The sequence below is a fragment of the Gopherus evgoodei genome, chromosome 7 (assembly GCF_007399415.2).
Source record: "Gopherus evgoodei ecotype Sinaloan lineage chromosome 7, rGopEvg1_v1.p, whole genome shotgun sequence".
Taxonomy (NCBI): domain Eukaryota; kingdom Metazoa; phylum Chordata; order Testudines; family Testudinidae; genus Gopherus; species Gopherus evgoodei.
Window position 1 is genome coordinate 54378639 of NC_044328.1, and position 27703 is coordinate 54406341.

General features: G+C 40.7%; 2 protein-coding genes across 2 annotated transcripts in view; both read left to right on the top strand.

Moving 5' to 3' along the window:
* Positions 1-472: 472 nt before the first annotated feature.
* Positions 473-27683, top strand: OPN4 (opsin 4). The gene is made up of 11 exons (XM_030569185.1): positions 473-612; positions 3512-3645; positions 6322-6525; positions 8481-8652; positions 10418-10579; positions 13197-13304; positions 14506-14683; positions 17544-17696; positions 19688-19756; positions 21379-21417; positions 22425-27683. Exons 1-11 carry the CDS (start codon positions 473-475, stop codon positions 22707-22709), a joined length of 1644 nt encoding a protein of 547 aa, XP_030425045.1. The 3' UTR covers positions 22710-27683.
* The window catches only part of LDB3 (LIM domain binding 3), a 255403-nt gene continuing 249098 nt past the window's right edge, over positions 21399-27703 (top strand). The window contains exon 1 of the mRNA XM_030569175.1: positions 21399-21417. The gene's annotated coding sequence lies outside the window, so the exon portion shown is untranslated. The remainder of the gene's footprint in view (positions 21418-27703) is intronic.

Genomic DNA, 27703 nt, shown 5'->3' on the forward strand with positions numbered 1-27703 from the left:
TATTTATTAGAAAACTATCCAATGATTTAAGGAAATAATAGAAATCAAACTTTACCACATTGAAATTCTCACAGGGTGAAAATTACAAAGAACACACTTGCTGTTATTTACAGCATTCCTTGAGGTCAAATGCAGTAGAGTCCCAGTGTACTTCTGTCAACTATTATGTATTTTGTTTTGGTTTTGTTTGTTCTTTTAGATTTTCCAATCTCTGAAACACTAAACTGGTAGTAAAAACAAAAAACGGCCTTTGACTCAAGCATTGCTGATACAACCATGCCTGGCATGTTTATTTGCAAAAGAGGAATAAAAATAAATGTAATTTGAAAGGGATTAGTTTACTCCAAAGTGTTCGTTTTCATCCAGCTTTTAACCTCTTTTATCCATCTCATCTCCCAGAGGAATAGCAGATGCTAGCTCATTCAGTGAAGTACCACCATGCATTTATGAATTCCTACTTGCTCTGTAGGAAATGACAGTGCAAGATGTTCCTCATGCCTTCCCTACACTGGATGTTCCAGACCATGCCCACTACACAATTGGAACTGTCATTCTGGTGGTGGGGATCACTGGAACGCTGGGTAACTTCATGGTCATCTATGCTTTCTGCAGGTACGCACACATCGTGTTTGTTCTGGGTGTCTTAAATATTTCTGTGGATAGACTTTAATACTGGTGGGATTTTGTTAAGGAAATGTGGTACAGGAACACTATCATTATGATTGTACTAATGCAAACTAATGAGCTGTGCATCAAAGTAACCCAGATCCATGACCTTATATTTCTTATCTTGCATATGAAATAGGCCTTAATGAAAGGTGAAATATAATTGGCTGCTGGTGGTTTTGATAGTGCAATTATCCCAAAACAATCTCTCAGAATTTTGTTACAACTCCTTGTGATAGTTAATTCTATAAGGCATAATCTGGGATATTGCATAAATTAAACCTTATTGAATTAAGCTGAATACATTTTTAAAATGCAATTGTTTGTGTTATTGTGAGATTGTATGTAACTTCTCTAGGTGGAGGGTTCATGCTAATGTAATTCCTCTGGATATCAGCCCTTTGAAGGCCTGTTACCTATTCACAGTCTCTTCAAAGGTTCAAACTGGATTCTAGAGACCAGTGGACAAAGAAAGGATGTTGGGATAAATAATCTGGTGATAAAACTGACTCAGGGTTTTTTGTTCAGATCCAGCAAATGGACAGGACTTCTGGTCCACAGAGGGCCCCAATCCTTAGGGAAGGCTTAGAAGGACTTTGGCCTATTTAAGCCCCATAAGACTGCGAGTGATGAAGTAGAAACCACATGTAAACCTTTGGGTGGGACTTTCAAGGACTACTCCTGCCAGAGGCCCTGTTGAAGGGGTGCTCTCTGGTATACTTTTAGCATGCATGTAGGTTCTTTTATTGTTTTTAATGTTTTCTCTGTAATGCCTTTATCTGAAGAACAAACTGTGCTTGCTCAGAAAGAGCTATGTGATAACTTACAACAGTGGACAATTACTTCGTTATTAGTCTATGAGGACAAAGCAAGTAGGTTTGCTTAGACAGCCTCTCTTCTGACGGGAATAACACTTCAGCCTGGAAATACCCTGGTCAGATAGGACAGAGATGCTGATCTCTACCCAAGTGAGATGATGGCTGGGGAGCCTTAAGCCTAAGGGTGCCCTTGATGGACCATAGAAAGGGAATACAGATGCAGTTGCCCTGAACTAAGACACCCACCCCCCGGCAACATTTTCGGTTACATTTCATAGACTGTAAGGTCAGAAGGGGCCATTTTGTGATCCTCTAGTATGTGTCCTCTGAGGACAAAACTTGGGACCTTCAGATTATGAGACTGATACGCTGCTGACTGAGCTAGGCTGAACAAGAGCATTTATAGCAGATATTCACCCTTCTGTGGTATTTGGGACTTGGCTTGCCCACCCAGGAAGATGCTACTATACAGCCTAAACAGGGTGGGGGAAGAGTACAGCAGCAGCTGGGAGAAGACTAGAACAGTACTGTGGTGTGTCCCACTCTGGAAGCGGCAGCTCAGCAGGAAATCTGGCAGCAACAGCTGTGTCTGTGATAGGGAACAGGTGAGGGGGCTGGCTGTTGTCTCTCCCTGGTGCTATCTAAAAATGTTGAGGCGGGTGGAAAGACTAGAGTAGAATTGCAGAGCTGGGGGTGCACTGATACTACACATGCCCACCATTGGTGCAGTATCAGTAGTTGCATAGCAATAACAAACCACCAACTGCCTAAAGGAGTTAGTTTGTAAACAGTTAATGAGTATTTTGCTGCCCCTAAAACGGCAATTGCAACAGTGCTTTAAAATTGGTGATTGTGGACTGGTGCAGGGAACATCTGCCAGTTTCTCTAGGAAAACAGAACCTCTTGAGACAGCCTTGTCAGGGGCTGGAGGGGAATGACTGAAATGATGTGTGCTCCTGGGACAGCTCTGAGTTATTTGCCCTACACACTCATCCTCCTGGAATGCATCTTCTATGCTACAGCTCTCAGGAGGTGCAACATATTATCTGGCCAATTGTCTCTGAGACTGAAAACTCAGGAAAGCACTGCAGCGACATTAGATAAAGTGTCACAATTTCAGGAAGAATAAAAAATCAGAATCGGAAAGTACTGATATTAAGAACTCTCAGTAGCAAATATTTTGTACAAAAACACTACAGGACACTCTATTATGTTGGCGTGAATAATTTATGGAGGTGGGGGATGTAATAAAACTGGCAATAGGTCCCTTCAAATTCTGTGTCTGGTGCAGTGAACTGCCCGTCATGGAGAAGAGTTCAAATAAAATAAAATGCTGCATGTGGTATAAAGTCAGCCTCCTTAATCCCCATATTTGTAAATTGCTGTTAATCTCATCAGCAGTGGAAAATGTCCCCTCAGCTCTGCATGACCCAGATCCAGAAAATCCATAGAGTACATCAACTTTAATTTCCTGTTAATCATGGACACAGGGTGCAGTGGGTCAGAGTATTCAGAGAACAATGTCTTCTATTTCTGTTTCTGAGCTGGTTATCAAAACCAAGCCATATCCTCTACTAAGGCACAAAGAAGTGTAAGGAGTGCGCTATTAAAATTATGGTGGCTCATTTAGCTTCTCTCTTCAGGAAAGTCAGAAGCCAGTTTGATGTAGCTTGACATATTCAACACGCTGATATTTGTGAAGTTGCCAGTGCTCACAGCAGAGTAACAGACAGCCAAGATGGTGAGATAATATATTTTATTGGACCAACTTCTGTTGGTGAGAGAGACAAGCTTTCAGGCTACACACAGTTCTTCTTTGGGTCATGATGAAGAACTGTGTAAGCTCAACAGGTTGTCTCTCTAGCCAGCAGAAGCTGGTTCAATAAAAGGTACTGTCTGACCCACCCTGTCTCTCTAATATCCTGGGACCATCATGGCTACAATAACACTGCATACAGCAAAGAGTAATAGCATAATTACCCACAGATTAGCGCTCAGCAATGTTCCTTCTGATCTCTTATCTGTAGGAGTAGGAGCCTTCGAACTCCAGCCAACATGTTCATCATCAATCTAGCTATTAGCGACTTCCTAATGTCCATCACACAGGCTCCAATTTTCTTCACTACCAGTCTCCACAAGCACTGGATTTTTGGCAAGAAAGGTTTGTACATATATCTCCTGAAAGATAATGTAGTTTGTTGCCATGGTAATGACTCCAAGTTAATAATTGACAGTATAAGTAGCAAAGCTATGCAATACTATAGTTACTAAAGCCAAAAGCACATATAACCTGCCTGATTTCAAGTTTTGTTTAGCATTCAGGATTCAGTACAAGTTTGTCAAAAAGTTTAGAAGAAGCTTGGAGTTATTTATATTTTAGTGGTATAAATATGATACAGGCTGAAATTTGACAGTTTTCAATTAGTTTGATTTCAAATTTTGGACAGGTGTATGATGAGGAGTTGATAACAGATGCATAAATCAGAATTTGTTTTTATCTTTGTCCTTTAAAACCCAGAGGAAATTAGACTAAAACTACATTAAAAGAAGGGTATTTAGGTTGTAAAGTCAAGCTTTAAAAAGTTAAGAAATGCCAAATTTATGATTGCCTGTGTGACCTTAAGTCAGCCCCTTTCTGCATGTGCATTATGATACAGTTTTTATAACATGATCACATACTTTTTTTTTCTCTAGAACATTTGTCTCATTCAGTGCAAATTCGGATGCACAAGAGGGGAAATCAGGTTTGCATGGGCAATCTTAAATTTTCTAACTTCTGAATGCTTGACTTTGCAACCTAAATAACTTTCTTCTAATGTAGTTTCTGATTGTTGTAAATATATTTACATCACTAAGTCTATACTATTACTGCCAGAATTGTGAGATAGAAAAAGATCTTCTCTAATGTTTGATAAACAAACATACTCTCTCGCTGCTCGCATTCACTCACAGTCATCTCGCATCTGAATTTAAAAAACAGAGGAATAAGGCCCAGGAGCATCTGCTCCCAGCATACCACTCTGCCACTGGCACTAATTAACTTGAATGTGGAATTTTTATCTTGATATTTCTGCTGCTAGAAAGCCTGACAATAAACATAAGTTTTGACAATATAAATATAAACCAAATATTCTCAGTGAACATGCTTCCTATTTCACTCATTGGGTCTAAACTACCAAACATCTCTTGTCAAACATGAGTTACTGTTGTTTGTGACAGAAGTGCCCAAAATGCGCTAGGTGAGAGAGAGGCATACAGGAAAACACAGTCGCTGCCCCCAAAGAGCTTACAATCTATAAAGACAAAGCCAGACAAAAGGTGGGTGAAGGGGATACAACATCAAGGAAAGTGATCTGGATAGGAAATGGGACATGGTTTGGTTTATTTAAATATACATATGAATTATTCACCCCTGGTCCTTCCTCCCCATTGCTTGGTTTTTAATGTGTGTCAATTACCTTTTTATTTTAAACTGTCTACTTTCAGTGTCTAATCTTTGCCTATTAAACTTTGTCAAACTATCCGTTCCAATGACCCATCTGTGATTCACCAAAGGCTCAAAGCTATGTACTGCTTCACTGAGCTCTCCCTTCACCCTGCCTACCCACACCAGAGATTCAGATTTAAGGTGAAATCCTGGCTCCTTATAAGTCAATGGCTAAGCTCCCAGTGAGTTCAGTGGAGCCAGGATTTCACTGTCTGGGTATGAGATAAACATACAGATCATACAGCCAGTCTGATGGGCCCACCTGTTGTAAGGTCTAAGCAAATCGGTGGAATAAAGACACTTCGTGTGGGATTCACAAAAGTATTTAAGTGCCTAACTCCCATTGAAATCAATGAGAGTTAGATGCCTAAATACCTTTTGTGGATCCCACCATTTGACTCTTAACGTGCAGGGGCTACTCTCTCTCATGCTGCAATTACATCTTGCACATATGTGGTGGCGGTGGTGAACAAGAGGTATGGTATTGAAATGTTGGTTATTTCTGACTTGTTTATTAAGTAGATAATAACAAATGCTTGTTTCTGCAGTTCTTCATGTTACAAAACTGAAAAGACTATACACAGATGTATAAACAAACTGTCTAATCTCTAGAGCTGGCTGAATAATTAAAAGCAGACTTTTGAATATATTAATGAATATGTGCTCTATGGGCGTTGTGCTATTTGTATAATTGCAGATATTAATGAAAAAGTTGGTGCATCTCAAACACTTCATGAATTTGCATGTTTTAATTTCCATTCATCATTAATTATTCTCCTATTTTAAAGATTTGTCTTTCTGTCCAACAGCAGAACACAAACTGTGACCAGTCATGTTCCACAAATAGCAAATAATTAAAGTAAACAACTGACAACCAATCCATTGTCTGAATTATTTATTGAAACTATGCTGACCTCATCTTGGGATACGAGTTGCTCCGTGGTATCTGAGTGACTATAACAGTACTTTTAACTAAAATAGGTCTTTCCATGGGAGTTAGAATAAAATGAAATCTAAACGAGCTGCCATGGGATCTCTGAAATGCTCCCACTAGAAACTTCAGAAGTTGAAAAGTGAATGTTATATTAAGTCACTGTCTTGAGTAATAAAGGCAAGGAAATCTTTGACGTTTACAGCCATGGATAATATAATTAGCAAAGCCAGTCCACAGCTTGGAAAGTATATTGCTGCTCGAAAAGTAAACTTCCTGTTGCCTTAAGAGTTCTGAAAGTAATTAGGTAATGTGTTACTAGCCTAGGCCACAGGATAAATGTTCTCCCAGGAATACTGGTATAACCAGCATGGATGGTTAAATCTGTTGGTTAACCCTGTTGTACTCTCCATTGAAAGGTTGTGAGCTATATGCCTTCTGCGGAGCCCTTTTTGGCATTACATCCATGATCACATTGATGGCAATCGCCCTGGACAGATATTTTGTGATCACACGACCACTGGCCTCCATTGTGGTGATGTCCAAGAAGAAGGCTTTGATAATCCTGCTAGGAGTCTGGCTGTACTCTTTGGCTTGGAGCCTCCCACCCTTCTTTGGATGGAGTAAGTGAGACAGAATACAAGTCTATTGTCTGATACCAGGAGAAAATGGGGGGGATTAAAGAATGGTCTGTTAGACACAAGGATGAATAAACAGAATTTCTATATTCGGATGAAGTTTGAAGAAATCAGTATGAAGGAGATTGCTTATAGCTAATGAGTCTTAAAGAGTTTAATCAGCAGAAAAGATTGCACATTTAATTACATTGACACTTTTGCAGGGAATCTCATTAGCGCGCTGTATAAAAACATATAAAATAAAGGGCAAAAATAATGCAAAACAGGCTTCCGAAATAGTGCATAACCTTCTGCAATCAAGCAGAGTTGAACAATAAAAAGTAAAGGGGACAGATGAGCAGTTTTTAAGTTTTCAAAATGATTTTCATTGCTCACAAAAAGTGCCATATTGACAGCCTGAGGAACCTGCATTCCTCTATTTATACCTTAAAGCAGTACAGTATGGGCAGTAAGAGTGCAATATTCCACATCCCTATGATGTGCCTCAACCCTATTGGGAGGGACCAATTCTAGAGGTAAGAGGGTTGTTTACTCTCTATGCCCATTTAGCCCTTGACATCTTAATGACGGATGACAGTTAGTAGTAATTAGGTAGCTGATTTGCTTGCACACGTTAATTTTGTGTGTGTAAATTGGTATGTGTTCATATTTCACATCTTGACAAATTGAAAATTTGTCCCTTACTGTTGGCTGAGATAGCAGTAGTTGTTCTATTTCTCTGTTAGAAACTAGACTAATACCATTAACTTGTTTCACTCAGGTCACCAACTTACAATAAGCATTAACTTCCAGTAGGATGCACTTGAACCTACCAGTTAATAGCCTAACCTCCAATATTACCCACCCCTGGAGCAGGCCTGGTCCCCATTGCAGGGGGAGGGGAGTGAGGTACAGTTAAATTGAGTAGCACTTTATCACTTGCCTACTAAGCTGTTGGAACAGGGTCAGATATTATTATGTTATTTTTGTTGTTAAATTCTTTCTTCCCCCAAAAGTGTAGCACGCATAGCTGGTAAATTCCAGCTGTTTAACATTATGGTTTTTAGCTTAATGAGAGAATTTCAAGCGAGCAATATGACAAATACTCTTAGATAAGAGAACCTTAATGTGATGAGGCAGAATAATTTCTTGAAGGGTATTATAACTGCTGTCTCATAATTAGATTCTAATAGTATCCATCATACTGAGTCTCATACAACAATTAGACATATCTGAGCATAGAACCTGGTGCAATATTTTCTGGACCTGGTTCCACAGAAGCTAGCATTGAAAATGCTGGAAATTAAATTAATGATTAAAAATAGTTTGGTGTTGAGTTTGCTTTATTTTTTAACTGTCTGACACAGTTTCTCTAAGGAGAATATTTCTTATTTCAGGTAGGAATGTGTGTGTGTGTTTTACATTTATTTCATGACATTATTTTCCAAAATTAATTGGAATTGCACAGTAAACTCCTATTGTCTGCAGAATTTAAAAGAGCAGAGGTTAGCGTAGTCAGTTTCGTTTTACTTCTGAGCAAGAGAGGTGATAATTTGAGAGAAAAATTGAGACATTTGAAAGATCTTAGAAACATGGGCCTGATCCAAAGCCGAGTGAAGTTAATGGAAAAAGGCCCATTGACTAAAGTGGGCTTTGGATCAGGTCTGAAGGCTGGAATGAAAAATAATCATTATTTTATTAGTCTAAAAAGAGAATTTAATAGATCTAATGAATCAAAGAGCCTATAAGGCAGTGGACTCAGTAATGGCAAGAAATGCTTTAAAACAAGAAACAGGTGCCCTTATTAACCATCTTCTCTCTACCAACAGAGCCAGGTTTGATCCTTTTCAAATCCCAGGGATATGCTGAATTCTTTCTCCATTTGCTCCTCCACCAGAATGTCCAATAAAAAAACTTTTCATGGCTTATGTCTTTTTTTTTTTTTCTTTCTCTCCTCCTAGGTGCTTACGTTCCTGAGGGTTTGTTGACTTCCTGTTCCTGGGACTACGTGACCTTTACCCCATCAGTCCGTGCCTATACAATGCTGCTCTTCTGCTTTGTCTTCTTCATTCCTCTGATTGCCATCATATACAGTTATGTCTTTATCTTCAAGGCTATCAAGAATACCAATGAGTGAGTTTGTCAATAATCTAGGTTTTTATTCCTTGCTTAGGGGAGAGCCTTTGTTTTTATGGGGTATATAATACAAAAACATGCAACTCTATTTTAACAAGTTTTTTTCTTTAATGGAAATTGGTAAGAGACAAAAAAGAATAGGAACAGACCCTGAATTTTCAACATGGCAAAAATTTTAAATGTGTATGGAGAGGAGTGGTCTCCAAGGTTTGCTACTTAGCCCGCATTGTTTAATACATTTACTAATGATTCAGGAAAGGATGTGAATAGAAAGGTGGGAAATCTAGCAGATGATACAAAACTATTTAGGTTAATCAAGTCTAGATAAAGTGTGAGGAACTTCAGAGAGGCCTAATAAAGTTAAATGACTGTTCAGCACACAGGCAAATGATGTTCAGTGCCAGTTTCTTTGGTGTGCTTCAGCCACTTATGCCATGCATACATGGCACAAAGTGGCTTTGAAACAGACAGAGCTATCCAGGTGGGAATTTCCCTTGCATATGGGAAGCAAAGCTATTTTAGTCACTGATCTGCATCGATTTGGCCAATCCTGTGTCAACAGAAGGACTGTGAAAGGATTCCCCTCCAAAATGTCGACTGTCTACAAGTGGTCAGGTGGAAGTTGGCTATGAACTCTGTGTTAAAGAAGGTGCAGTGATGCAAGGTGCAATGTGTTAAACCAGTGATTCTCAACTGGAGGTCCACAGGGGAATTTCAGGGGATTTGCCAAACAGGTCTGCTCAGAGCCCTGAGCCCTGGTGCCCAGTTCTTGGAGTCCTGAGCCCCAGTACTCTGCGAGGCAGAAGCCGTGAGCCCAGATACCCCATAGGGCTGAATCCCTGAGCTCAGGCCACCTTAGCCTTGGCAGAAGCTGTCCAAAGCCCTGAGCACCAAAAGAAGCTGCTCCTTGGGGCTGAAGCACCAAGCCCAGGTGTACCCCTGGACTGAAGCAGTGGGGCTGAAGCCCTGAGACCCAGTGCCCTGTGAGGCAGAAGCCCAGCACAAGCCACCCCACGGGCTGAAGCCCCAAGCCACCACCCACCCCAATGGGCAGAAGCCCCAAGCCCCCTGCCCTTTGAGCCCAAACCCTTGAGCCCTCCATCTCATGGAGTTCCCAAGCCTCTCCCCAGCAGCCTTGAGCCCCCAATCCCCATCTGAAGCCAGAGGATTCTCCTCCCCCGCAAGCTGTGGAGTTTTTATAGCATATTGGGGAAAAAATTGAGAACCCTTGTGTTAAACAAAGTACAACAATTTGCATCAGGAATATGTGAAATAAGAACTACTGGAGTAGCAAACCAGCGTCTGATTCTGCCATATTAACTCATGGTGAGCTGTATCTTATTACAGGTTCAAACTCATTGATTTCAATGTATCTACTCATGTAACAGTGTGAGTAAAGGTGCCAAAATCTGGCCCTAAGAAGTAAAGAAATAATTTTCGCCTTCCACAGTTAGAGTTATCATGCAGATTAATCTGGGTACCTGAATAATCCAAAACCTTATTTTGGAAACATATTCCTCACATAGGCCTCCATCCTGCTCCTGCTGAAGTCAATGGGTGTTTTGCCCCTGATTATTGTGAGTGGGAGACGGCCTCTACTGTGGAAAAGCAATTACACATAAACTACTTGGGTGGAGGCGGGGAGAAGAGCTGGAGAGGGTTGGCATCTGGTTAAAGAGCAGTCCTTTGTTCTATTTTATCAAGTTGTTTGCTCAATTTCTCCCATATATTTTGTATTGTAATTGTGGTTTATTTCCCTTAGGGCTGTTCAGAACATTGGTTCTGATGCTAATAAAGTATCCCAGAGACAGTATCAGAAGATGAAGAATGAATGGAAAATGGCCAAAATTGCCTTGATTATCATCTTACTTTACGTCATTTCCTGGTCACCATATTCTGTTGTAGCTCTGGTGGCTTTTGCTGGGTAATTATGAATATATTATCAAGAAAAAAAATCAGTGAGCCCAGAAGGTGTGAAATTCTAAAAGAAGCAAATTATGAAAGGCCAAGTAGTTGTCAACTCTAATGTTCAACAATGGGAATGGGAAACCTTCACATATTCAGGAGTAATCCTTTGTTACACATTTGGTAAACAGCGCACATGCTGGTTGTAATTTTTCTCAGTTTGGTTTTTCAGCACAGAAAAGCTAATTATTGGCAATATGTGAAATCATGCTAATTAATTCTAAAATGAAAGTTTCACAATGCTAAAATATTTGAACATGACCATATGGCTATTCCAGGTTGCAGATACATAGTTCGTTTTGGTTTATTTTCTCTGGGCCTGATTATCCACTCACTTACACTAGTCTGATGCTGGCATAAATCCACTGGCTGCAGTAGAATTACCCCTCACTTGCAACAGTGTAAGTGAGCTCAAAATCAGACCCTATATCTGGCATTACTGGCTTTAGTTCTTTTAGTGTTGCACTGAACAGTAACAATGGATGACCTAACCTTAAATATATTTTAAAAAATCCTGGAGTATGTTGCATTTCTTCCACCTATTTAACTGTCAGCATTTTATACTATCTTTTTCAATAAAGACATAATGTCCATTTAAAAAAAATAGCCATTAATATGGACTGGTTAAGAGCAAGGAATTAGACCTCAAGACTCCTGGGTTCTATTAAGGCTCTGCCCCTATTTAATGTGTGACACTGAACAAGTCACTTAATGATCCTGTCCTCCATCTGCCTACATCTAAATAGATTGAATAACTTAAAGCACTTTGACGTTCTCAGTTCAAAGACCCTATACAAGTGCAAAATAAAATTAATACTTGCACTAACCCACCACTGCCTTACTTATAATTTTCCAGTCATCTGATGAGAAATGTGCACCTGAAACTTAACAATCAATACAGGATAAAACTGACTGTGATAGAGTTTGAGAAGCGAGGCAGGAGTTATTGGAGACATTAAGAAGCAGAAAACTGCCTTTGTCTTCTCCTTCAACCTTTTTAGTTTGGGACTGTGCTTTTTTGTTCCCCTTGGGGGCCACTGTGGCTTCTCATGGATTAATAGACCAAGTCCCAAGGCCTTATGTTGACTTTACCTTGATAGCATTGTCACATACAGCATAGATTAGGAGACAGACCTAGAAACTGTGGGTACAGTCTTGAAGTCACTGAGGATGGCTGGTCTGATAGATCAACAAAATGTGCAATAGCAAAGAATGAAACCTAATATCTACAGTACATACTGTGAGAGGGGAAGATTTAGCTGACATGATACATGCTCAGTAGGACTGTTGCACTCCAGCCACCATAACAGAGGTGCTGTTTTTCTGGCCAGCAATGACAGAAAATTTGTGTCACTATTTACCTCATTGACTGCACTATTGACTAATCTTACCAAAGCATCCATCCCCTGAAAGGTTTCTACGACCATGAAATGGGAGACAGCATTCCAGGACATCCTGTCTCGCCAGCAAGTACTGTGTTCTCCAAGGAATTCATCCTCCAGATCAATGCTGTAAGGGTAGGGCAGGACAAAAAACACACTGTGCTCTGGAAACTATCACCAGAAGTGAGTCTTAGGTTAGTGCTGGTAGGAATGCCTGCAGTCATCTGCCCTATGAAGACACTCCAATTCACATTTCCATTTGGTCACAGAACACACACTTCTCTGTTGGCTGAATGTGATGGAAAACTCCATTCCAAGGATGACAAGCTGCCACCTTACTCTGTAGCCCTGTTCCTTCTTGGTGCAGCAAAGCATTGAGGCACAACATAAAGTCACAGGCAACTTTCCCTGGGAGAGAGGGAAATGATTCTATACAGTGTGTTGCTATTCCCACTGCTGAAGGAAAGACTCACTGAGGGCCTGGTTGATGCAAGCTGACCCTGCAATATTACTGCTATTTAAATGTAGATTCCACTACTTTATTTTTATCAAGACAACCTGAACAGGGTATGACCTAGGCTGTTAAAGGAGTGGTACCAGCTAGCAGCACCACAGTCAGAACTTTCACCATCTCCTCTAAACATACAAGTCACGTGATGAAGACCCTGCAAATGCTCAATAAAACATAAACCCACCCTCCACTATATGAGGATTCTTTGACTTTGGTTCCTAGCTTTGGGTAGGTAAAGTTGAAGTGTAAGTGGGAAGCTGATTTATCAGGCACTCTCGTGTTAGCTGCTTTTCATGCAACACCTCTTCCCTTATTCAGCACACCTGTTAGAAGCCTTACAGCTCTTTTCTGACCAATTTACACCACTATCTGGGTCATTTAATGCACAGCAGCACTTGTAAAGAGGAGCACCAAAGAAACTGTGACCCCCTGAAGCACAGTCTGGCACTGATTCTTGAATAAAATGGGTATGAAATCCCATATGCTAGGCAGAAAAAGAATGTTCCTTGATGGTATGTCGGTTCTGGTCCTTGCCCCTCTTATTTCATCTTGCTCTCCTGGGGGAGGAGGAAGGGAGGGAGAGCAGCAGCAGTAAAAAGCAGTCCCTGCACTCTAACTAATTTTTGGTTTTTTTACTGTGTGCTGACTGTGCAGTAAAAAACAACAACTTTGCATTTCTTTAGGTATTCCCATCTCCTGACACCCTTTATGAACACCGTACCAGCTGTGATTGCCAAAGCTTCTGCCATCCACAACCCCATCATTTATGCCATAACTCATCCCAAATACAGGTAAGGTTGCTCTCTTCAAACACAAATAACATAGTGAAAAAAACCAAATCTATCTCTGATAAAACCTTCGCTAATTCATTGAAATCCCTTTGTATGCTAGTGCCTGAGCTCTGCCTCATCTGCTTGTTTTATCTTTATGCTGTTTTTTTACCTCTGCAAGGTGCATGAAGCTAAAAAAGAAAACAGAAAAAGCAGTTTTGAATGCCCTATAAATGTCAGTGAAGTTTGTACTCAGAACAAATTACCGTGCAGATGGGAGCTAGAGACATTTATGGAAGGGTGATAGCTGTACTCATTGATCTGATAAAGGGTAGGGACCTTCCCTGGCTAAAAAACCAAGTTTTATGGTATTTTGCTTGCAATATTTCCTTGGGAGATGTACCTATTTGTCAATGTTGCAAATAGCAGTTTGTCAAGTTACCCAAACCAATGAGAGATGGAGTTTGGTAAATGGCTCCATTTCTTGCATGTGTTGTGGGCTTCCTGTTCCTCCTTCATGCTTCCATTGTTCAGGCATCGAATAATTGGTTATTAGTTGTAACATCCAAGTCAACCCCAGGTCAAGTTCAGATGAGGGATATGTGATGTGAACAAGCATGGCTAAGCCATGCAATATTACTTCTCCCCTTTCAAAAGCATTCTGGGAACTATGGGGTGGGGAAAAGAGCAGTGTGGTAAAAATGATCCCTCCCACCCCAATCTAGAAAGAACAGTTTGGTTTAGAGTTTATACCACCACACCCATACTACGTGAGCAGATACCCAGGAGGAAGTTAGAATAGCTGCTTAAGGAGAGATTAAAATAATTCTCTATGCGGTAATTCTACTTTCAGTTTAAAGGGCCAGGAGCTTTATTATCCCAGTTAGACTTTAATCAGAAAAAACATTTTAGTAGCTGGTTTCAGTGAAAAAATTACATTTTAATATTCTTATCCCTGCCCAGCAATGTTGGTAGTAAATTTTGACTCAACAGAATGCTGTAAAGCACTTATGTCTCATTTATTTAAAACTATCTTGTAGAGCAGTTGCACACAAAGCAGTATTTGAAATCTGGGAAACTTTAACTACTGTACTCAGTAACTTTTCAGTCTATGCATCATGTGTCCGTCTGAATAAATTTAATGTTTATGGTGAGTGGCTTTTTGTGCTGGCAGCTTTATTTAGGCAGAGGGAATTAATTGGTTCTATTTTTTATCCACTAGAATGGCCATTGCAAAGTATGTGCCGTGCCTTCGACCCCTGCTAAGAGTTTCTCGTAAAGACTCCAGGTCTTGCAGCAGGTATCTCTCAACCAGACGATCCACTATTATCAGCCAGTCTGAGATAAGTGGACTGCAGAAAGGAAAGAGACGGCAATCCTCTCTCTCAGACAGTGAATCAGTAAGGAAAACCCTTCAGATATGTTTATTTTTTAAAAGCAAGTAAATAATTTTCACATAGCATCCTTCAAAGTGGTAGGTAGATTAGATGAAAAGATGCATTATGGTGCTAGGTACAAAGGCTCTCTTAGAGGAGGATAATTGTTTGGGGATAAAGCAATTAAAAAGGAAGATAAAGTTTAAAAGCAGGATGCAAATAACATAGATATTCTTACAGATTTGTGACACTCGTGGGAGAATGGAAAGATGCACTACTAGAAAGACAAAAAGTGAATGGGACTTAGCGTGTGCGGGTTCAGTGACCACAGATCTGGAACTTGGACACTTAAAAGTGAGACTGCAGTCCCCAAGTAGTGCTTGGAAGGAGGCAAGGTTGTAAAGAAAGAGCCAATGTGCTTTCTGAACGTGAAATGAGCTGCATTTAGAAACAGATTATTTGGCAGATATAGACAGATCAACAAAAGCCATCACAGAATAATTTTTCCAGAAGACCTCAAAAGCTCACTGCTGCCAAACTAAGTATTGCCCAAGGTTGTTTCTGCATGGTAGCCAGAAGCAGGTCAGATTTCTGGAGTCCACATCTCTTTCTAGGTTATTAATGGCACATTAGTGTTCTATTTTCAACCATTTTTATACGATTCCTAAAATGGAAAAATGTCATTATGTTCTATGTGAGTGTTCATGTTTTCAAGCTATTATCCTTTCAGTTGATATAGTTAAGTTTTGAATTCTGACAGTTACTTTTAACTGTGATTTTTTTTTCCAATTTTTTTTTAATGTTGTACTTCTGACTTATCAAGCCAATCAAAATTAAACCCATCAGGCTAAAAGACATTGTTCAACTTCAATATTTTGAAATCCATTAACAGTTTCTGGCAAAACACACTTTAAATGATGTATCTTGAATTTTTAAAAAAGAAATACTCTTTCAAAACTATTAGTATGCTTTCCTGCTCCCCTTCTCTACTACCTTGCTGATATAAGGGGTTTTCAGCAAGGGAGAAATGTAAGGCCCGTATTCTACAACCAGATTTGCCCAGTCAGACACTTGCAGTCATGTAGATTGAAGCCTGGTTAGGCAGGGAAAACAGTGAAACTGACAAACTGCTGTCAGATTCTCAAAGTATATAAATTTCAAAGCATCAATAACCTTAGGTCTGCTTTGGAACTATAGTAGATACAAAATTTTCAAACAGAAATGTTATCTCCCCCCAGGCTGGGTCCTTTAAATTGTTAAATTGAACACATCATACCCAGATTTCATTAGGAATTCTGACTCATCACTAATTTAGTAGGAAGTTGAAGCTTGTCACACATACCTTTCTCTAAATACTGACATTCAAGGGGAAAGTAGGATATGACTTTAAGACAGAATTTGGCCAAATATTGTCTTTGACAACTTTTTCCTTAATTAATATGTTTGATCATCACATGCAAAACCATGAAACCAGGAGTTTCCTTTCCCCAGACATGTACAATGCAAAAAGACAGAGCAAAAACGTATTTTGTGCCCAGGTTGGTCAATCAAGTTATAACTGGCTCTAATTTAGCACCCCCACAAACAGTTAAATTCTCTATCTACAACTTACTTGCACTCAAAAGGGTGCAATTTTTTTTCATGCCTTTGAAAAATCTCAAGGAAAATAATTTCCAAACAGATCTTTACAGTAGAAAGTGGCAAACTACAGCAGTACAAGTAGAGACTGGCTTTACAAAACAAAACTAACTCATTTTATAGCCAACTGATCCGATGCAGGTGGTGATCATTACATCCATTGTATATGTAAAATGTGAAGTATAGAATGTGTGATGTTTCACTATTCGGGTAAAAACAGAACAAAACTGGTGACAGAACCAAAAAGACATTGAAGCAAATTCAGCTCCATCGGAAGCAGATACAAATTCTGTTGAAGTCAACAGAATCATTTCAGGGCTGACCTTCCTCTAGATGAGTCTGTATCCTTTTGATAAAAACATATATCAAGGTTTTTATGCAATTTTGAACAATGGTGCTATGAAAAGGTCTCTTATGTGTCTACTCTTTTTCACTCTAATATGTACCCATTTAAAAGGACATTGTCAAGGTATTTTTAAAACCTATTTTCTCACAATTGCTTATAACAACTTCCTAGAGCTTGAGAGTGAAATCTGTGTTTTAACTAGTGTTACCTTGTATTAATATTTGGTTTGTTGTTGTAGGGCTACTCACTGCTTCTGAATGCTTGCTATATACACTTTTCTTTCTTTGTTTTCTTAAAATACACTCTCTCTTGCTCTCCCAATATAAGGAACAATTAGAGCGGATAGAAAACAAGAATTTCTGTTTTGTAAGAAAATTCTGATATTCTGACATTTTCTTCAAAAAATCAAATCTTTTCATGGAATGAAAAACTCCAAAACATTTTCCAGTTGTGAAATGTCAAAACATTTTGATTGACATTAATCTCTGCTTCTACCTGAGCTGCTGTGATGCCTCATGGGAGTTGTAATTCTGGGTCCTTCATGCCCCCATTCTTCCCAGAAAGTGCTGCTTCCTGGCTGGACTATATTTCTCCACACCCACACCATGGAATTTTCAAAAAAACTGACAGGAAAACTTGATCAGAATTTTTCAATCAGCCCCAGAAAAATATGTAGACCAAGTTTTAAGCTTTCCAACCTTTACAGTATTGCTTGCACTATTCTAAAACCTTTTGGGTGTATGATGTTGTGTACAATCAGCTGTCTTCTTTGAAATATCTCTCTTATGGTCTTTCCCCTTTACGAATCATGTCCATGTAAAATGTAACTTCATATTATTGGCCAGAGTAACTGGACCCAAAGGCAACCTAAAGTGCTTGTTTCCGTTGTATTCATTGCAGGGCTGGACTGATACAGAAGTTGATGTCGTTAGTGTGATCTCCAGACCAGTCAGTAAACAGCTTTCCTATGAAATAGGCAAATACGCTGTTGAAACCAGTGACACAAAAGCCAAATCTAAACTGAAAAGCCATGATTCTGGGATTTTTGAAAAGGTAATATATGCTGTGCACCATCCAAGTCCTCAAACAGCCAATGAGTTAACAAATCTGCATATTTTTTCATAATTAGAATAGAGACATAGAAAGGTAGGACTGGAAGGAACCTCAAGAAATGATTAAGTCCAGCCCCCTATACTGAGGCAGGACCAGGTAAAACTAGACCATCCCTCACAAGTATTTGTCTAACCTGTTCTTAATGACGGAGATGCCACAACTTCCCTTGGAAGCTTAAGTACCAACTCCGGGGGTGCTCCCAGCGCCTTCCATCTGCTCTGATCAGCTGTTCAGAGGTGTATAGGAGGTACTGGGGGAGAGGAGAAGGGGCAGGAAGAGGGGGGAAGGGGCAGAATGGGGCAAGAAGAGGCAGTGCAGAACAGGCGCAGTAAGAGGTGGGGTGCGGGTGGGAGCTTGGGGGAAGGTGTAGAGTAGGGGCGGGGCACGAGGCCGAGTGGGGGTCCAGCACCTCTGGGGTAATCACAAAGTCAACATCTCTGCTTGGAAGCCTACTCCAGATCTTAATTACTCTTATAGTTAGTTTTTTCCTAATATCTAACCTAAATCTCTCTTGCTGCAGATTAAGCCCATTACTTCCTGTCCTACCTTTAGTAGACATGAAAAACAATTGATCCCCATCCTCTTTATAGCAGACCTTAACATATTTGAAGATTGTTATTAGGTCTCCCCTCACTATTTTCTCAAGATTAAACTTGCCCAGATTTTTTAACCTTTCTTCATAGGGGAAGGTTTCTAGACTTTTTATCATTTTTGTTGCTCTCCTCTGGACTCTCCAGTTTGGCCAGATTGTTCCTGCAGTGTGACACCCAGAACTGGATACAATACTCCAGCTGAGGCCTCACCAGTGCCGAGCAGAGCAGGACAATTACTTCCTGTGTCTTGCACATGACACTCCTGTGATATACCCCAGAATGATGATAGCCTTTTTTGCAACTGCATCGCACTCTGGACTCATTCAATTTGTGATTCACTTTAACCCCAGTCCTTTTCAGCACTACTGCCACCTAGAACAGTGGTTTTCAAAGCCGGTCCACCGCTTGTTCAGGGAAAGCCCCTGGTGGGCAGGCCCGATTTGTTTACCTGCCACATCTGCAGATTCGGCCGATTGTGGCTTCCCCTAGCCGCAGTTCACCACTCCAGGCCAATGGGGGCTGTGGGAAGCAGCACAGGCCGAGGGATGTGCTGGCCGCCCTTCCCACAACCACCATTGGCCTGGAGCGGCAAACCACGGCCAGTGGGCTCCGCAATCAGCCGAACCTGCGGACGCAGCAGGTAAACAAACCGGTCCAGCCCACCAAGGGCTTTCCCTGAACAAGCAGTGGACCAGCTTTGAGAACCACTGACCTAGAAAGTTATTCCTCAGTTTGTAGTTGTGCATTTGATTTTTTCATTCCTAAGTATAGTACTTTGCACTTATCTTTATTTAATATCATCTTGATTTCAGTAATGAGGGTTCCTACATAGTGGAGGGAAATAACCCTAAGGGTTAATTTTATGTGGTTAAGACACTTTATAGCTTGAAGTGATATGAATGTGATGAGTAATGACCTTGAGGCTGTAAAAGGTCCTCGGCTTTCTATTTTCAGCACTGGTTCATTTTCCAGTTGTCTTTGTTACATTTGCAAGAGGCAGAGGAGGCAGGATGTTTTGTTCTTTGCTTCTGATCGTCTTGTATTTCTGTTTTTAAACTGTCATTTGTTGCTTATTCATCATGTGTTCTGCAGTGTCTAAATTACTTATAATGAACACACTTTTTTATGCTCCATAGTCATATATTGTAATTAATTAACTGAGATGGAGGCTAGAAATACAAAATAACACTGTCCTTTGTAGTTCACTATATTTCAATCCTTCAGTTTCCTCCTCCCCTTGGCCCCTGTGCTTCTTGTATTTCACATGCCACTTGGTGTCAAATATTGTGACATGTCTATGTGTCATGTATGAGCTTTTTGTTCTTGTTTATCTTTTAGACTTCTGAAGATGCTGATGACATTTCCATGGTGGAGCTGAATGTCAGAGAGTGCATTTCCTCTCCTGTTGTAAGTATTATTTTAGTACAGTATTTGTCAGGAGTTGAATTAAGGAAAGAAAGCAGTGATTCTTTTCTAATCTCTGAACACAGACTATGCTCTCCCCCCCCCCCCCCCGTTGACTGTGCAAGATATGATCATAAGTAAGGCTGTGAGTTTGTCACAGAGGTGACAGATTCTGTGACTTCTGCAGTGGCCAGTACACCTGGTCTGGGGGCAGCTCAGGTAGCCCTTGCACCAGTCGCAACGACCGCTGCTGGAGCAGTCTCAGGCCACTGCTCCCCCTTCCGCCAGCAGGAGTTTGGGTGTGGGAGGGGACAGGGGGTTGGGGCATAGGACGGCCTGAGATGGGATCTGGGTGGTGCTTACCTCAGGGGGCTCCCTGGAAGCAGCGACATCCCCTTCGCTCAGCTCCTAGATGGAGGCATGGCCAGGCAGCTCCGCACACTGCCTCCACCTGCAGGCACTGCCTCTGCAGCTGCCATTGGCCGCAGTTTCCAGCCAGTGGGAGCTGTGAAGCTGGCGCTCTGGGTGGAGGCAGCGCACAGAGCTACCTAGGAGCTGAGCGAGGGGGATGTCCCCGCAGAGCTAGGTAGGGAGCCTTCCAGCCCTGCCTCCCCCCAGTACCAGCAGGATCCTGGGCCGCGCGCTGCTTCCCCCCCACCCCAGCACCAGTGGGGTTCCCATCTGGGCGGTGTGGTGCTGCCCCCCGGCTCCCCTGAGGTGCCCCTCCCTCCCCGATTTAATCAGGGGTAAATAGTAGAAGTTACAGACCTCACTAGGCTCCTCACTATTGCTTAGAAGCCCTGATCAGGATTGGATCTCCTTTGTGTTAGGTTCTGTATGAACACATATTGTAGCAAGATGAGGTTCCTGCTCCAAAGAACTTAGTCTAAAATACTAAACAACTAAGCTAATTGTAAAATAGTTTGTTAATTAAATGTTAAACAGGCTTGCTGTTGGACTATCAATTGAAGATAAAGTATACTGTATAAGCCTTAATTATATCTTGAAACAAGTAAGATGAATGAGGAAGAAAAGAGTTCTCCTAATGAACTTAAGTGGAAACCATGACTCTAAAACTTGACTGTGCCCTTACTAGTGTCCAAGCCATAAAGTGTCAGCAAGAGTGCAAAGAAAAATGGAAGGAGGATCCTGGAACTCACAAAAATCCTAGAAAATGTTATAGAAAATATAGCTTTGTTTGTCTTTCAGATTATTAAAGCAAAAACTGAAAAAAAATCATATCCTACAACAGTTAATGCTGTATTGGGGTCATAACTGTAGCATACTATGACAGGTTTTGCAAGGGTAGTTTTGAAACATCAGGTGCTTATCTTTTTCCTATCAAGATGGATCATACTGGAGAAAGGAAATGATATGCAAGAGATTTATTTACTTTGGTGCATTTAAGATAAGGGATAGTAGTCCTGTTGTGTCTTTTGCTTTATAACAGACACTTCTTTTCTAACCCCGGTTGAGAAGAAAAAATATTTCCTGACTCTTGTTTTGTAGAGGATTTGCTTTGGAGTAAAGTGTTTCTTCCTACAAAGAAGAAAATATTCCACAGTCACTGAATATTGCTGTAGAAAAGACAGCTGTTAACCTTTTGTTACTCTTTGTTTGTGTAGGCCCTGCCATCTAGAATGTATAGCCTTGAGGAAATGCAAGTAAGTGGTTTTGGGATGGGGTTGTGTGTGTGATTTTTTTTTTTAATCTACTTTTATAACTTGGGAGAGCACCAACCTTTTGAGCAGTCCCATACTAATATATCTCATCTGATGACAATGCTGTGGCATAGCAATAATTTTTTAACATATCCCATGAGTGGATTAACTCTAATCCATCTGCCCTAAATCCAGCTAGGTGGGGGAAAAAAAGAGGGAAGAATTATTGGCAGAAATCAGCATTTGGGTGTAAATCTGTGTTATCTTTAGACTGCACTGTGAATGCTAACACACGTGCCTGAAGTAGGTCTTTTCACAGTTAGTAGTAAGTTTTACCATTCTCTCTACAGCTTGATGAAGATGATATTCTAACACCCTCCTTTTCTTGGTCCTTCACTGGTCTCATCCAGTATTTTCCATTGCTGAATTAATTATATTCACCTTTCCACTGTTTCCTCTCTTACATCATTGTTTACTTCACTATTTGGTGTCTCATTTCAAGGCTTCCATGCTGTGGTTCACTTTGATCTAGTTTTTATCATCTCTTACTCTGATAATGCCTCAATTGCCATCTGATTTGATTAGATTTTTGTAAGGAAGTAACCATCTATTTTCTGGAATTCATGTGTACTTCTAGTTTTACCGGACCCTTATGCTGGCTTCTTTGCACTATTGTTCACAGAGGCATGTGCTATGAATAACCTGACCCTTCATCAGAGTACTGGAGAATGTGCCTGAAGTATCATAGTGTTAAGGAATGTAAGCTCTGTGCTTTGATATATTAGATTTTTTAGTAAGATATTTCTCAGAAGTGACTCCCGGGATACATCAAAAAAGTCTCCAGGTCAAATTCTTTCCCATTCATATAAGATTTGTTTTGGTTTAGCTGTGGCGATTGTCAGAGTGCTTGTCCAAATGTTTGTCACTTTCCCTTTTAGTGGACTGCTGCAATCTGATCATCTTGCAGACATCTGTGTTTTACATTTCTCTTAAATCCTTGCATGCTTAAGACAGGTGAGAGCCTGAATGGCACTGGACTACGAAAAGGAGACTCTCACTCTAGACTGTCTGCAGCCCAGATACCCAGCATTATAATAACATACAGCAACGTCCAGGGAATAGAACAGCCTTCTGAATACACCTCTGGCCTCGGGTTCCCTGGGAACAGTAGCCACAACCAAGATAAGGACTACAGTAGCCAACCAGACAGACGGTACCAGGTTGTTGCCTTAGCCAGTATCGCAGGAGGAACCACAGATCAACAGAGTGCAGAAGACCTTCCAAAACTGCTCTGATCCATGGAAAGTCACCATTCCTATAGTGACACAATACAAGATAACCCAAGGGTAAAAAGAAGAAGCTGAACCAGCATCTGAGCTCTCTCCGGTGGTTGGTTTCTTGTTCTAGCTCTTGTGTTAGAACAAGTATATTATTTCTTCACAATCTAGATTATGACATTACTCTTCACTTGGATTTCTGTTCAGGAATTAGCAACTATTGCATGAACACTACCTTCAGTTACAGTATATGCAGGCTTCATGATAAGACTTAATTATTTGGGGTTAAGATTCAGATAATGATCTTTGTTCAGTGCCAGATCTCAGCCACAGTCACTGTACCAGAAAGGAACACTTCTAGAAGGTAAATTATAGAGTTGAGAGTATTTGGAGAAACTTACAGTACCTGGTGGAGAAGGTTTCTTATTTTTGTTAAAGTTCTCTAAGTAGACCATATTTAAGTGCAACATCAGTGCTCCACTCCCTTCTTAGTTCCATGCTTTTTTCTCAAACTCTTGTACTGTTTTGTTAAAAAGCAATGCATTTAAACAGCAGTTTGAGGTCTCAGATCATTCTCCTTATCTCAAGGAAAGGAAATCATTTTCAAGTGTGGCTCACACTCCCCTTCCTTCCTGTCTTCCTTCTGTGTCAGTTATTAAGGGACCAGTCTAATACTGGCTGAGCTCACTTGCCTCAGAACACTATGAAACAGTAATGAGCTTCAGTCACCATGTTTCAAGGGTGAGGCATCTGTAATTAAATGTCTTATTGGTGAAGAGCTGCTGCTGGCTCAGAACGGTACTCTGTTATGAAACTCTTTCAAAATTAACTTAGAGCTCAGTGCACTCTGGTTCTGATTTTTCTATTATGAGGGGAAAGGAGGGTTTGGTACCCAACCCCAGGCACCCACGAAACATGGGATCCCCATTACCTCAGCATTTAATCATGCTTCTTACCTTTCTGGACAGCAACAGTCAGGGCCTCCTCCAAACTGTAGCTATCTCTGCTACTCAACACGTGTGTGTGCGCGCGTCTGTCTGTCTGTCTGTCTTTCAGCACACAGAAGGGAAATAACTGTCTGTAGTAATAATTTATGCTGGCCTTCCCTTGTGGATCTTTCTAGGGTGTCAGGTAAAGGGCAGAATCAGATGAAATCTATGGAGTCAACATTCTGAGAAGACTTAGGACTGGTCTACACTACAGAGTTATGTGACAAAAGGCAGCTTACGTAGACCTAACTCTGTAAGCATCAACACTAAAATGTAGCTCCCACTGATGTAAATCACCTGCTACATCAAATTAATAACTCCGCCTCCATGAAAGGCATAGCACTTAAGTCGATACAGGTAAGGCGACACAGGGTCAATGTAGACACTGCATTACTTACATTGCCTTTTGGCTGTCAGCCCCATGGTGGGGTGGTGGCTCCAGCTGTGAGTCCTGTGTAGGGCTCACAGTTTGGGCTATCAACCCCCAGCAGCAGGGCTTCAGCTGTGAATGCCCCACAAAGCCAAGTCAGTGAAAACGCTCCTGGTGAGGATGCACACCACCACCAGGGGGAGGGAGTGGAAATAGTGTGGACATGAAAAACCTCAGTAATTACTGCAGTGGCTATACGTTGACCTAACTAAAGTCAACTTCATTTTGTAGTGTAGACTTGCCCTTAGGTAGGGGGAAGCATTCTGCAGAGATGGTACTTATATTTTGAGCACCACTAAGTCTGGATCTGTGAGGGCTGATTCCCCTCTGATCACGTTGGTGGCAAAAACAAAGTGGGTCTTATTTACTTTAATGCCTCTTTTCACCAGTCTGGTATCATAAAGGGCCTTAAAGTGAGTGTAAATGTAATTCCAGAGTAGTGTAAACAGGCCTTAAGGTAAATGATGTGAATGTAATGTAAATCAGTTCCTAGGAATACTGATTTGAAACAAACCTTTTGAGATTTGCCCATCTCTAATTATAACCTGTGTTTGTAACATGACCATAACTTCTGCAAAAGCCAAGTGTGACATCACAGATAGGACTGTGAATTCAGGCAGGGAACAAACTGCTGGAGGAAATAAGCTATCAGAAACCAAGATGTTTTCATGTAAATGAAATCAAGGAAATTAGAGATGGAAAAAGATCTATCATAACTCCTTCATTATTAACCTGCCCGGGCAGGATATTGTCCCAGATAGAGCACATAACAGATATTAAATTGATAGAACAGATACTGTTAGCTTTAAAGAACAGGGAAAGAGGGTGAAAAAAGGATATTGTATCCTAACAAAAGGTGTATTGGAAAATTCCCATCAACTCTAAACAGTTCTTCAAGATCTATTGTTCATGCTATAAAAATTATTTTAAACACAGAAGGTTTGATTTACCCCTTCCTTCCCACTTGTGTAGCCATTTACTTATGTACAAAACAGGTGTCAAATGCTACCAAATGATTATGCTCCACTCACGCTGGTGGGAGTTTTGCACCCACTTCTTATAGGTATAAATGAGGTGCAAAGCAATGGTGAAATCATGCACAGAGTCTATTAAGAAAACGTTCAAAGCCCATATATGTTCTTTTGTGTATTAATAAGAAGCATGAGAATGCCCTATGTGCCACTAAATCTATCCTCATCACTTCCTACGGTTTTATTCCTCTGTATCATACTTGGAGATAATACTTGGCACTGTATTGCATTGCCTGATGCTCTGGTCAAACTTTGCTTATAGAATATATAAAAGAATACCTCCATGACTGGGAAAGCCTTCTGAATCTGCAGCATGTTGTTCTCTGTTTCCTTCTGCTCAGCATGTACCAGAGATTATTCTGCACCTATAAAAGAAACTCCAGCTGTTAGCACTTGTCTGCTTACAAAGGCATTGAAATGTGTGTATTAATTAGTGAAGAGTGAAGCATTAGTGAAGCATTTCAAGTCTCTCCTGTAAAGTCCTGTGTCCATGAAATACAGTCCAGCTCCCCTATTGCTCCCAAAACTATGGAAATCATTCATGGCAAAGACTAGTAAATTCATTTCATCTATTTTCCCCGGTCAAGAGTGCTGTAACCCCCACCAACATTTGGAATAAATAAATAATTAGTTCACATTTCATCTAATTTGGGTGGTTTTATTTGTGTCCCTTATCCCTGGCCTAGCAGCCATTATTTTTGCTTTACTGTCTCTTTATACTTCCTTAAAGTGGACAACTGAGTGGATTAAATGACTGAGGGTTGAGATGATTTGTGTTTCAGTGAAAGTTGGCTGCCCAGTGTGATTTGCACTGGAAAGTGGACCTGTTGTTTTACATGTGTGTGTTTCAGAGACTGGGATGTAAAACAGAACTATAATGAAGCAGAGGCACTTCCCTTTGGACTTTGTGCTGTAACAGGTATTCTGAGGCCAGTCTATGTCAAGGGAATCTGTCGGCTGTGCTATGGAGTTCAAGTTAATTCTTGCATGAGCTTTGCACATCCAAAGAGTTGAATTCAAATTCTGGCTTAGGTCACAAGTGAAAATGTGTTGATGGTCTCTTCTATTCATGCACATCACAAAATCACTATGCAATCTGTTACAATTCATCATGATTGGCAGTTCCACTAAGGAGAACCTGAGGGACTGGAAAAGCAGGAGGCTGTTGCAGGTCAGGACTGAAGTACATTTGCACAGCTGCAAAAGATGCTTACAGGCAGACAACCAGCACTGTACTCAGTTGCAGCTCAGATTCTTAGTCTCTTGCTCTCATAGGCTACAAACTCACTTTCCTTAAGAAAAATACCTAGCTTTTATTATTATGATGGAAACTGTTTTGCAACCACTACTGTAATGAGAGCTGCAGCAACTGCTATAATTAACAAATTATTACATTATTATTTTGGTGGCTGGCCACAAATATCTCAGTGGTGGTCTTTTAACCGCAAGCGCAAGGGTTCAATGTAATAGGGATCCTAGTACTAGCAGCATTCCGTTAGAAATAGGCTTATATAAAAGAAACTTTAAAATAAATGTATGAATTCTCTTAATTTTTCTATTATTTCTCTATGAAGCTCTTAGTTGAGGGCTTTATGTCAGCATATCTATATTCTTGTAAATAGTGTGGATTAAATATATCCCTGGTAATTCCATTCAAGTTAATGAAGTTTCTCCAGAAGTGAATTTGTCCCTGCGATTCCACTGTGCTGTGCTAGAAGTACACTCGGGCCTTGTTTACACTAGGAAAATCTTTCTTCAGTGGTTCAGCTCCAGTAGTTCTGCCAATGGGAAGGGTTCTAGTACAGACACAGTGCAGAATTTCTTAGCGCTATGTCCTTTAAGAAGGAGGTGGCTAACACTCATAACTGCACCTGCACAGAAAGGCTTTTATGTCTTCCAAGTGTAGATGCTCCCTGACTGTGTAGATACAGGTGAGGCTCCCATGATACTTGCTATCTGTGCTGGCATTATTGCTGGGTGGAAGATCCTCACCCACTTATTGGCTATAATTTTGGCACAGTATTGTGGGGGGTTTTCTGCCCTTGTACAGCCAGTGCATCAGTGGTTGAGACTGAGAGGAGGGAGATTCAGCCCCCAGATGTGGCAAACTTCGTTTCAGTTTTTAAAAGCATACAGCGCATAGATATTAAATGTTGGACATTTCTGTGCTCGCTCTTGGGAGAAGCACAAAGGTGGCAGCTGTGAATGGTCCCTAATTAAGAAGGTTGGGATGCAGGGAATGCCTTCTTATGCCCTCCCCTTGCTTGGACACCTGGGCTGTGGCTGGCCACAAGTATCTAATCTTTGATCAGACAAACACAGAAACTTACCACAGAAAGGGAAGGGATAAGGTCCCTGAATAAAAAGATGCAAAATGAATGCCGTATATGAAGCATATCTGGGCCTGATCCAAAATCTGTTTGAGTTGATGGAAAGACTCCAGTTGACTTTGCTTGGTTATGGATTAGGCCCTAAATGTGTTTGTAAAACCTAAGCAAACAGAGCAGCAAAGAGTCTATAAAGTGCCACAGGATTAACAGATGTTTTGGAGCATGAGCTTTT

What these genes read in the sequence shown, in the direction of transcription:
- OPN4 (XM_030569185.1), top strand. Translation starts at nt 473, where the DNA reads ATGACAGTGCAAGATGTTCCTCATGCCTTCCCTACACTGGATGTTCCA. An exon ending in CCCACCCTTCTTTGGATGGA is followed by an intron (nt 6,526 to 8,480) that starts GTAAGTGAGACA and finishes CTCTCCTCCTAG; the next exon opens with GTGCTTACGTTCCTGAGGGT. An exon ending in ATTCTGGGATTTTTGAAAAG is followed by an intron (nt 17,697 to 19,687) that starts GTAATATATGCT and finishes TTTATCTTTTAG; the next exon opens with ACTTCTGAAGATGCTGATGA.